We start from the raw sequence: 12,409 nt of genomic DNA on the forward strand, positions 1-12,409 counted from the left end.
CTCAAGCTTAGTGCCCATGTTATCATATAAAGCCCTTTAAAAGAGGCTCGTAGTCCTGGGATGTCTATCCCCAACAATGGACTTAGGCATACCATGATGCTTGAAGATGTGAGCAAGAAAAAGCTTCACCATATGATCAACTTTAATGGTTTTCTTGACGGGCAAGAAGTGAGCTTGCTTGCTAAATCTGTCCACAATGGTCCAAATAGCATCATTCCCATGCTTGGATCTAGGCAAACCCATAATGAAGTCCATAGTAATGCTTTCACGCGATGATTCACATTCCATTTGAGTTCTGATACTCCACTTAGTTCATAAATTATTCGGCCTGGTCTGAGGAGAGAGACAAGGGATACGTCAAAAGATCATCACTCAATCTCGGGAAGGGCCATTGACCAAGATGAAGCTTGGGTGAAGCTAAGTGGAGGTAGTTGGGCTGTTCGCCCATTAAAGCGGTACGTGAGCTGGGTTCAGAACGTCGTGAGACAGTTCGGTCCATATCCGGTGCGGGCGTTAGAGCATTGAGGGGACCTTTCGATATTGGACATGGGGTTTGCAAAAGAATCTGCCGAAGCGCGAAAGGGAATTGAAGACATGGTCGAGATTGCTAAAGATAAGAGAGTACCATCTATACCTACTTCAGTACCCGGACGTCATCCATGAAGTACCAGTTTCCAGCTGTTGTCCCCCTCCAAGGGCAGGTTCTTACGCGTTACTCACCCGTCCGCCACTCGCTGTTCTTAACCCTCTCGTAATGTTACGCGAGCCGTATGAGAAGAAATTCTCATGTTCGATTCTTACGACGATTCTTACGCATAGTGTATCGGAAAGGCTTCCCCGAAGGAAGCCTGAGCGATCACCGGGTGACAATCGTCTCAGACGAATGAAGATCATCGTGCATGGCTGTGAGGGAATAGGCAATGGCTGAAGCAAACCTAGAGGCTTTTGCCTATCAAATTTCACCTTTTGGCAAGTAATACATGCGCGTACATATGCCTCAATGTCTTTACGCATGCTTGGCCAAAAGAAATGTCTTTCGATCATGCGTGTCGTAGGTAAAATACCTCTATGACCAGCATAAGGTGGAGCGTGACATTCCTCCATAACCTTTGGATGCATATCCTTCACCACACATAAGCAGAAGCAGTTACCTTCATAAGATAACCCTCTTTGATCACATAAGAGGCATGCGAGTGACCAGCCATCAAATCAGTCCATAGATGGGAAAAATCAGCATCCAAATGATAAAGATCACGCATGGCAGATAAGTCTCCATGAGAGGCCACTGAAATTGCAGCTATATAAGGCTTCCTCGACAAAGCATCTGCCACCAAATTCTTCTTTCCCGGAGTATGTACAATCTGAAAATGAAACATGGAAAGAAAGTTTGACATCCTCATTTGCTTCTCCGAGAGCTTAGTTTGAGATAAAAAATACCTCAAGCTTTGATGATCTGTCTTAACTACAAATTTAGCCCCAAGAAGATAATGCTTCCATATCTTTAAGGCATGAATTACAACCAAGAGCTCTTTTTCATAAATGTCCATATGGATCTCGGCATCATGCAATCAACGGCTTTCATAAGCAACTGCATGACCCTCTTGTTAAAGCAATGTGTCTAGTTGCTTATTTTAAGGGTTGCTGCACGAAACATCCTGCATGTACTGTTTCTAAAATTGCAGCATTTATTTGACAGGTCAGGATCAACAGGAGAGCGCACCGTAAAAAAGTTGAGGCTCTCAAAGGCTTTGACAATACCAGATGGCACAACGGTGCTAGATGCATGCCGGCGTATGGTGACTCGAAGGGTGGATGCTGCACTCCTTACAGACTCGAGTGCATTGTTGTGTGGAATCATAACTGACAAGGTGCTTATTAGAGTTCCGTTTTTGTTTTCAGGATTTCGAATGCCCGAGTTTTTTTTGTCTCTTCAGTGACATGTGCTGTGTGCCTGCTGTGAATTTAGGATGTGACGACCAGGGTGATAGCTGAGGGTCTGAAACCTGAAGAAACACCCGTGTCAAAGGTCATGACGAGGAATCCGGTGTTTGTTATGAGCGATACATTAGCGGTGGAAGCCTTGCAAAAGATGGTTCAAGGTAAGTAAATGCCTCTCTCTCTCTCTCTCTCTCTCTCTCCAAAACATATTAACATATACATGTATGTATGTATATATAAAATATGTTAAAAATAAAGTTTTTGACCCGTTTCTGTTAAATTTCTTCAGCAGCAAGCACCCGTGGACGGTTAAGTCTTCTTGTGTTGCCTTGCTGCTAACTCTTGCCACTTTGTTTACTACAGGAAAATTCCGACATCTTCCTGTGGTAGAGAATGGGGAGGTTATAGCCCTGCTGGACATCACAAGGTGCCTTTATGATGCTATTGCTAGGATGGAAAAGGCAGCAGAGAAGGGGAATGCCATCGCTGCTGCTGTTGAAGGTGTGGAACGTCAGTGGGGCAACACAGATTCGGGTACATCCAGAGAATTTTCATAATTGGGAAATGCCATAAATGTATTTTAGTGAGGTGATGTGTTGATTGAGAATGCGCATGTGGTTTACTTCAGCGTCATCAAACTTGGTGGATGCGCTGCGTGAAAAAATGTTCCGGCCTTCTCTAGGATCAATAATTCAAGAAAGCTCCAAGTTAGTGTATTCATTTCAACATGTTATTCTTTCTGGTTCACCAATCCCACCACCATGTTATCCTTGACCAATTTCACCACCATGCTGCACTAGTGGCCACCCATTGAAGTCTTTGCACTCCCGGCCTGCCTTGGGCAGCATAGAGTGAGATAGAGCACTTCAGAGGTGGGACTATTTGTTGTTATTTCTTGCATTTTGGATGCTGAATTTGATGCAGTTTTGGGTGCTAGAGTGGCAACCGTGTCACCGTCCGACACTGTTTACATGGCTGCAAAAAAGATGCGGGATCTTCGGGTCAATGCAGCAATCATCACAATGAACAATAAGCCTCAGGGGATTCTCACGTCAGTATCCTTGAGTGTTTTTTTTTTGCATTTCTTTCAAGTTCATGTAAAATTTTTGGGTGCACTTTAAAAAGCATATGACTTTGATGGGCAGTTTGTCATCTTATTTTTGCTATTTTTTACCTGTAGGTCTAAAGATATCTTGATGCGAGTGGTTCGTAAAAACCTTCCGCCTGATTCAACAGCTGTTGAACAGGTGCTTTTGGTTCCTTCTTTTCAATGAGCTTGCATCTTCAATGTTGTGCCATTATTTTAATGCAGTAAACCACGGCGCCAGTCATTTTAAGACCTTCTGGTACACATTTTGGTGTTGTGCAGGTCATGACACCCAATCCGGAATGTGCTACAATTGATACGACCATTGTGGATGCGCTTCATACAATGCATGATGGAAAGTTTCTTCATTTGCCAGTGGTAGATCGAGGTAATAAGTAACTTGAATCCATTGGCATGGATCTAGGCCTTCGTGCCAGTATGAAAGCTTCTGAAACTTGACTTCATTCTGTGTCTGTTACAGAAAATTACATCGTCGCCTGTCTGGATGTGCTACACCTTACACATGCGGCAGTTGCAATTGTATGCTTTTCAGTGTTGCCTGTGGGTGTGCGTGTGTAATGATGAGGCAGCGGCCCATTGTAACTGAGGCCTTCTTTTGAGACAAATCAGCTCTTGCCCATTTATACAGGTCGGCGACACTGGAGGGAGTGCAGATATGACTAGCACTCTGTTGCAGAAGTTTTGGGATTCAGCTCTTTTATTAGAACCTCCTGAAGATGATGACGATAGTCATAGGTATGGATGGGTACATTGTGGCGGAGATTTTGTATACGTAGTTGGCAAAAACTGAGAGAACGTACTAATGAAGTAAGGGCGATTATTTGAACAGTGACATCTCCATCACACGGTCTTCTGCAGATAATTTCGGATCGGATCAAATAAAGTACCCATCAACAGGTTCTTTTGCCTTCAAGTTGGAGGATTCCAAGGGTCGAGTTCACCGTTTTCACAGTGGTAGGTTGAAATAATCTCAATGATGTCTGGCAAGCCTTGTCCAAGTGTATATGGCACTCCGCTGCCCAAAAGGGGGTTGGTTGGGGGGCTATGTATGTGTTACTTTGCAGGAGCATGGACCCACTTATCATGCATATTTTTTCTGCTAGAGGTGTTTTGGCAATTTAGTTGAAAGATAAGAAAGAAATGGTGCCATGATAACACAAATGGCTCTTCTTTCCCCTCATGCTTTGGTTGCTAGGATGGACAATTCAAGAATGAGGTACCTAACAAAAATTAAATCAGCTGGAAAGACCTTGGGTAGGCTCAAACAGATATAGGGGAAGGGCAATAAAAAAACAGGGGATTATATTCAAGATCATCCGATAGGTGCATGCATGCATGTACATGCAGGCACATCGAGAAAATCTCATTGATTCTCCTTAAACTTACATAACTCAAGTGCCCGACCAACTACCACGTGTGTGCATGCACTCGCTTGGTTGTCCTAGCCTTCATTCTGGCTGAGCCTGTCCCTCCCCCCTTGAGAAGATCCTTATTTAGTTGCAAGATGATACTACCCACCTGAGGCGGCTTGATCTTCCTGGCTGAAGGCGTTATGGCACAAAGTGGTCACAATACCAACGGGGCCTGCGGGAAGCCTGCTCTTCCTTGTGGAGAAGTTCAGAGTAGGCCTGTGTTTCTTTTACTGCTGTAGCAGTGTTCGTATTCTGCCTTTTAGGCAGGTATTTTTCAACTAATAGAAGCATGTCTTTTTCGGGGGGAAAAAAAGTTATAGAAACTCAGTATGTGGTTTATTTATGAAGATTTGTTTACTGAAGCTGAGTATGTGGTTTATTTATGAAGATTTGTTTACTGAAGCTGACATATCTTTATGTACAAACCTTGATGAAGTGAGTGAGGATGTCTATGCTATGCAGGATGGAGTTGATGATTTGATACTTTGTGAGCTGTCATGGATTAAAAATGCACTTTTGTTTTTGTTAAGTTTGGGAAATAACCTGAACTTATCGTCGTCGGTGTATTTTTTTTGGGTTAAATTGTGATTCCTTTCTACAAATATTTGAATTTGTAAAAAAATGAGCAGGAACGGAAAGCTTGGCGGAGCTTATGTCTGCAATTGTGCAACGAGTGGGTACAGATGGTAGTCAGCTTCCTCACATCACGGTATCATTACTCTCAAGTCAATGCTTATAGCTTTTTGATACCCAAAGTTTCTTTAGTGGATCCTCACCTGATTCTTTAGCTTTTTTCAGTATGAAGATGAAGAAGGGGATCGCATAGTTCTTGCAACAAACAGCGATCTCGCTGTTGCAGTGAGTCATGCAAGGTTGTTAGGCTGGAAGGTTAGTAACCCCCCCCACCCCCCTCTCTTTTATTATATGTAAAAATGTACATCAGCCACATGGCTCACACAGAACCTATGGCCCCAAAAAAACCCCCACAAAAGATCCTCTAAAGGATCATGACCATGCAAACCTGTACACTAATAAGAAAGCCTCCTAGCCAAACAAGCATCCCAGATAAAAGCATCAAAGATTAGCCAGCCGAGCCGCCGTAGACCATAACGAAATAACATCTGCATCCAGTAGTAGCTGAGCGGAGAGAAGAGAAGAAAACTGCCAAAGCAGCAAACCGCGGATACGTAGAACGTGTCCATCTATTCCAGACAAGGAATCAAAGATGAACCCATTCCGTGTAGTCCAAATATGCCAAAGTCCTGTCCATCTAAGGAAATGGAATATCACAAGGTGACTGTCCGAAGTAATGACTTGAGGACAAATCCCAAATATCCACTGATGAGCCGAAACAGTAGACCTCTCTACTGCCTCCCAAACGCGAGAGACAAAAGACCAAATCTGACGGGCCACTGGACAACTCATGAACAGATGCATAATTGTTTCAGTGCATGTCGTGTAGAAGAAGCAAGAGGCCAATGGAATTTTACGACGGCTGAGCTGATCCCATGTAGGTAACCCTCCCACCAACATCCTCCAAATGAAAACCTTACCTTGGTAAGGGAGTTTAGACTGCCAACCACGCATAAGAGTTTTCTGCCACCATGATTTAGACTTGTGCAATCCCCACACCTTATTGGCCTTGGCTGAAACCCAATCTTTCTCTGATACGAGCTTATGATAGACTTGGTTAGCTGAAAGTGATATCAAGTCACCAGATTTACATAGTGCCCAATCAAGCCAAGGTTGATCTGCAGATGGCCGAGGCAATGGAGTAAAAGGTTCAACTGCATGCATGATGTCAACCCATAGTGGCTGAAATGTCCGAGGAACCCTAAAGTGTTGCCGAATACGATGAAACGAATATGGCCTATCACGACCAGGTATCACAGCATCTCGGATTCTAACCAAGCCTAACCTGACCATGCGGTTGAGTCGTATGCGTGAAGCATCTCTGTCTGACACGGGACTCCACAAATGTTTCGAACTGCAATGAGTTCAAAAGTAGTCTTTCATGACCAGGATCCCACCGAGCCAATAGTAGAACTTCATGCCAAGAAAGGAGAATATGCGATAAAATGTGAGATGAGCGAACACGGACAGGATGAGCCGCATTCACAATGTCCCACCATGAAGCCTGCACACGTGTCCGTCCATGTGACAATCCCTCCAACTCAATCAAGTCACGAGCCATGAATACCCAAGGCTGCTCCTGCAAACACATATCCTGAAAAAGCGCCCATCTACGCGCCACCATATGCAAGCGGACATCCAGTAAAGCAGCCCCACCCATTCTTTTGGGCGTCGTAATGTGATTCCAAGCTATCCATGTTTGACCCATAATATTTCCTTGCCTCTTCCACAGCATAAACCGAATGGGAGCAACCAAACGGAGAAGAGATTTGTGCGTCCAAGGTAGCAAAGGCAAAAATTAGGAAATCATGCTAAGCATAATAACCTGAGCTACCTTAACCCTCACGTGCATAGGCCACCCTTGAGCTTTCCAATACACAAATTTATCTGAGATCCGAGCAGAAATCCAAGCAAGAAGCGCTTGGGGGTCCACATCCACACCCACCGAATACCCAAGATGACGAACAATGTTTCCTTTATGCACCACACGGCCTTGCCACCCTAATGCCTCAAGATCAAATTCCGTGCATACAATGAGGGCTGATTTTGTTGAATTTATTTTCAGCCCAGAAGCCAATGCAAAATTATTCCAAGCTTCCATTGCTCGATCTATATTGACTTTTTCGGCCCTGAGAAACATAAAAGTGTCATCCGCAAGGGCTTGAGCAACCAATTACTTGCCATGAGGGAGATGCAGACCAACCACTTCACCATGCGATGCCATAGCATCTAGGCGAGATAACATAGGATGAGTGGCAATGGCAAAGAAAAGAGGGCTAAGAGGACAGCCCTGTCGGAGAGAATGGGTGAGAGAAATACCATCCGAAAGTCCTCCATTGAGCATAATCCGCGTGATAGAGCCAGAGCTAAGTAAATGCACCAAATTAGCCATTTTGGGACCAAAACCCATGGCTGTCTCATTAACTGAGAAAGGAAAGACCAGCTGACATGATCAAAAGCTTTTTCAAGATCCAACTGCACCATCACAATCTCTTGCTTCTTTGCCTTGGCATAATCCACTCCAATTTGAACATAAAGAATATTATGCAAAATATTCTTGCCATGCACAAATCCATATTGATATGGATGAATAAGATTAGGAAGCACCTTCTGCAAGCGATTGGCAAAAATCTTTGTAAAGATTTTATACATAATACCCATAAGTGAGATCGGGCGCCATTGAGCCAAAGAAGTAGGCGAAGGGACTTTGGGCAACAAATGAAGTATGCCCAACTTCCAGTCGGCAGGCATATATCCCTCGTCCCAAACCCTTTGACAAATAAGCGTCAAAGGCTCTGCAAGCTGATCAGCATATTTTCGGAAAAACTCATTTGTCAAACCATCCCAACCAGGGCTCTTTCCCATGGGAAGTTTGGAGAGAACAGCTTCCACTTCCCCTTGAGTAACAGGAGCATCAAGCTGAACCGCCACATCAGGGTCAACTTGATATCGTACTTCAGCAAACAATGACTCCCTTGCAGCCAGGACAGCCGGCGAGACATCCTCTCGAGGGGCAAGCAAATCTTCATAAAACCTGATGCAATGCTGAATAACCTCAGAAGGTTGAGTAACAAGGTTGCCTTGGGCATCCATCAGCCTAACAATATTCTCACGCATATGTTTTTGATGCAACTTATCATAGAAGCGATGAGATTGACAGTTAGCATCCTGCAAAGCATCAAGACGTGCAAGTAGTTTAAAGCGAACATATTGTGCTTCTTGCACCCTAGATAGCTCCTTTTTCAGCCATTCTATGGCATCCACAACTTCAGCATCCATAGAGTCAGTAAACATGAACGCCTGGAATCCCTTTAAAAGCGACTCAAGAAGAGCCACATGCTGTTTTTGTATAGAGGCATTAGCAAGACCATAATGCTGCGCTAATTGCCGAGTGTTGGTAAGGAACACTGGTCAAGCATGATAATCAGCCATGGACACTCTTGTGGAGAAATGTCGTATCAACTGACGCATATAAACATCAAAAACTTCATGCTCCAAAAAAGTGTGATTTAAGCGCAAAGGCAAGCGTCCCAACAAGCCTTTATATGCATCCACAGGATGATAGACCATTTCAAACACAAGCGGCCAATGATCCGACAAAACCTGTTGCTGATCAACCATCATAGTAAGAACCTCTAGCAAAAAGAGATCTTGATGTAAAATATACATCCTATCCAATCTAGCATAAGTGCCCCGAAACTGTTGTGAGGCATAAGTGTAACCCCTTTCATCTGGATGCAACCAAGACCACATGTCTTGTTTTAGCGACCTTGCTGCAAAAGCTTCCCACGCCAGTCTCTTCGGGCCATCCATTACAGAATGAGGCGACGTGGCTTGCTCCCTAGAGACACACATATTAAAGTCTCCCAGCACAAAGCCAGGATGAGAGATTGAAAGAGCACACAAGTCATTCCACAGCAAACGGCGTGCACGAGCATTATTTGGAGCATACACCCCTAACAACCATAAAGGCGTATCATCCCAAACAGTCTGTATCACTAGAAATCTTCCATGAACATCTTGAATCACAAGAGAAGGCTGAAACTGCGAACGAATAGCAAACATAACACCTGATTGCGAAGCATGTGAAGCAAGACGTCCGCTGTAGAAAACATGAAACCCCTTATATACATAGGCTTTGCCACCCAACTTATGCTGCTTATGTTCAACTGCACACAAAACATCCCAACCATGACAAAAGTTGTACGCCAAAGCCTGAACTACTTTTGGCGCGAAGAAATACCCTTTACATTCCATTGTACAATTTTCATAAGCCTTCCCAAAAAAGGAATCAACAAGGCCGTGTACTAGGCCCAGGACAATTTGCCAAATCACGAACCTTTTGAAGCATTGCATTTTTAGACATTGTATTTGTGATCTCAGACTGCCCTTGGAGTTCCCGAGCACGTGCCAAAGGGTAATGACCATCCCATGGCGAGATGACCTCACCCTTCGAACCAAACACAAGAGGCAATTGTTGTTGTGCTTCTTTTGTTAGGCGACTTCTAATAGGATAGCGTTCTACTCTATCCACCCCAAGAGCCCCTGTACCCTGTACCCTGTACCTTGAGAAAGTTGGCCTCCCGGCCTCTCAATCCTGGTCTGTTGTTGGGCACCTGAACCCAAAGGGCGACCAGCATATGTATGTAAGGATCCCTGATGAGTACGCAAAGGCCCCCGCCAAAGAGCATCTGAGAAATCCCCCCACGGGGCAACAAATCGTGTCTTTTTACCATGTACTTCCACCCATGGCTGCTCAACCTCATTCTGAACATCCACATGTACATCCATGTGCTGGGCATCATGTAAAGGAGCATCATGCTCATCTTCCACGTGCAACTGCCCATCAACGATATCCTTGGTAGCAACAACTTGTTCTTTCTTAGGACATTCGGAGACAAAGTGGCCCATCTCACCACATTTGAAACAGTGGCCAGCAAATGTATCCCACCTCAAGTCATGCATTAAAGGTTGCAGCCCAGCCATATTGACACGCAAATGTGTTGGCCTAGGTCCCCCAGTATCCCACAACTGCATAGACGATTTCGGTTTCTAGATGTCATTCGAGGCACCACCAAGACATCACCGATACCTCGCATGAGACCTGGTAAAACACACCAAAACATTGGTGGGAATTGTTTCACTTCAACCCAAACTGGGCAAGCCTGGCGCAACATATCTTGGTACTCTGCCATAGGCTTCCACGGAACCACATGAACCAACTGCCCATTCAAAAAGAGTGGCACTTGCTCCAAGACTGCCCTACGGGCTTCCAAAGTGCGAAAAAGTATTTCATAAAAGCCTCTCGGACCATCATAAATCTCCTCAAGTGCCTCAAGCGACACCAAGTGGCCCAACCATGCTCTAAGACGAGGCAACAACGGAATACGCCCAGTAAAGAAGAAGATAGCAACACGATCATGAAAATCTGCTAGCTGTTGTAGCAACAATGGAGTCTCCATGCATACATCAACCACACCACCATTATCTACTGCAGCCATTTGCACGCTATTTGCCTTCACATATTCTTGCAGAAGCTCACCAGTGATCTGCAACAAACGTGCAAACACCGGAGAAGGTACCTGAGAACTTTCCTCTGCATTCTCTCCAACATTCATCGGAGTGTAGCTTGCTTCAACATCAAGCCTTTGACGTTTTTGTTGCTCCGAGGCATCTGAAGCATAACCCACATCCTTCTCGATCATCTCCTCAATAAGATCCATGTTAAGGCTATTGGCAGCCATGCCACCAACAGCAGCAGCCGGGTCATCCAAATCCATGTACAAAAGCAAAGAAAACCGTTCTCTCAAACCCTAATTCAGCACCTGAAAACCCTAATTCAGCACCTGCAAACCCTAATTCAGCAGCTGCAAACCCTTGCTGAGGTCGGAATCGCTGTACAGAAAGCTTAGAAGAGTCCCTCTTGTTGCAAGCAGCTCCACAAGTGTGCCAGAGAGCTGCACATCTAAATCCGACATGAGAGACTTGATCGTGCGAGTAACTCACTGAAGCTCTTTTGCTCGGCAATCGGTAGTAGCGAAACGGGCCGGCTTTTATTTATCCCCACCCCCCCCCCCCTCTCTCTCTCTCTCTCTCTCTCCATGATGAGATATGCCATGGACATTATTGTATCACTTTGGTCTCACAGGCCCATTGGGTCTTTAGTAGACGCTTAATATCTCTCTCTCTCTCTCTCTCTCTCTCTCCCTCTCTCTCATGTTTCATGTTTTAAGGGAGTAACAAAACCGCTTTCGGCAAAGTTAACGACAAAAGCATTTCTCTGTTCGAGTCCAGGGATGGCTCCGGCTGCCCCTGACCCCGGCTCAAAAAACAAAAAAAACTTGAGATTTCCATGGACATTTTCTAAATCACTCCAGTGAGATAGTTTTGATTTGTTCGAGTGGATGCTGGAGGCATAAAGACCCAAAAGGGGATGGGGAGATTTAACCTTTTGAATAACCGTGTGCACACCTGCACATACCTATTTAAGGGAGCACGTGCTTGCATGTATGCATATACTCGCAGCCATACTCAGCCTGTGCTGGTTGATGTGATTCTCTTTGCATACATGCTAGTGTAGGTATGCATGCTCAACCTCGTTGTTGAATGTGTTTTTTGTTTATGAATGTGTATTCAAATTGCAGCATAATTTTTCATCTGAACTTTGAATAATTTTTCTGGTAATGCTGAGTGTATGCAGGGCTTGAGGTTGCATTTGGATTTTCTTCCATCGATAGAGAGGAGTTTACCTTCACAATACCGCAAAGCTATGAAGTCCAGAGATACTTACCTTGAAATCGATATCAGCAAACAGACGGGGTGGGGTTCGTCTGCATATACTGCTGCTGTAACAGGAGCTGCAGTAATAGCTGGCATTAGTGTTCTTATGTACTTGAGACGATCTAACACATAGCTTTATCAGAAACCTTTTTTCTATGGAGCACACAATTTTGAGGCAATCCTTTAAGGAGGTAATCTGATTAGAGAGCAACTTTAAGAAAGACTCCAATTATTTTGATAGTTGTGTTTGTTGACACAACGGTTTTCACCTATGTAATGGAAAATTTTACATGGGAATGCTAAGGTTGGCACTAAATTGGGGCTGATAATCCCGATCGTTAAGTCGTTCAAAGGAAGCGAAGCTTCATTTGAACATACAAAATTGTATGTGTGTGTCATGTGTGATGGGCAATTGTAATCGTTAAACCCACCCTTCCATCTATTGCTGTGGAGATAGATGCTGTACACATGGGGAAAAATGCTTTGACTTGAAATGGGGTGTGTTTGCAGATGCATGCTTCAGGTGCCATAAGTTTGG

The 12,409-nt window shown here is 44.4% G+C and overlaps 1 protein-coding gene across 6 annotated transcripts in view; it reads left to right on the top strand.

The window, feature by feature from the left end:
- The window catches only part of LOC147634864 (CBS domain-containing protein CBSCBSPB3-like), a 35,344-nt gene extending 23,144 nt beyond the window's left edge, over nt 1-12,200 (top strand). For all 6 annotated transcript variants that reach the window (XM_086804066.1, XM_086804064.1, XM_086804063.1 and 3 more), the window contains 13 exons: nt 1,697-1,868; nt 1,967-2,099; nt 2,302-2,472; nt 2,567-2,645; nt 2,876-2,989; nt 3,119-3,185; nt 3,308-3,413; nt 3,507-3,565; nt 3,675-3,781; nt 3,876-4,000; nt 5,088-5,167; nt 5,257-5,346; nt 11,792-12,200. In XM_086804066.1, coding sequence (XP_086660192.1) covers nt 1,697-1,868; nt 1,967-2,099; nt 2,302-2,472; nt 2,567-2,645; nt 2,876-2,989; nt 3,119-3,185; nt 3,308-3,413; nt 3,507-3,565; nt 3,675-3,781; nt 3,876-4,000; nt 5,088-5,167; nt 5,257-5,346; nt 11,792-12,004 — 1,516 coding nt within the window. In that variant the 3' untranslated portion in view covers nt 12,005-12,200. The remainder of the gene's footprint in view (nt 1-1,696; nt 1,869-1,966; nt 2,100-2,301; nt 2,473-2,566; nt 2,646-2,875; nt 2,990-3,118; nt 3,186-3,307; nt 3,414-3,506; nt 3,566-3,674; nt 3,782-3,875; nt 4,001-5,087; nt 5,168-5,256; nt 5,347-11,791) is intronic.
- Nucleotides 12,201-12,409: the final 209 nt, after the last annotated feature.

Source organism: Cibotium barometz, chromosome 10, assembly GCF_041138505.1.
Source record: "Cibotium barometz isolate CiBa-2024 chromosome 10, ASM4113850v1, whole genome shotgun sequence".
Taxonomy (NCBI): domain Eukaryota; kingdom Viridiplantae; phylum Streptophyta; class Polypodiopsida; order Cyatheales; family Cibotiaceae; genus Cibotium; species Cibotium barometz.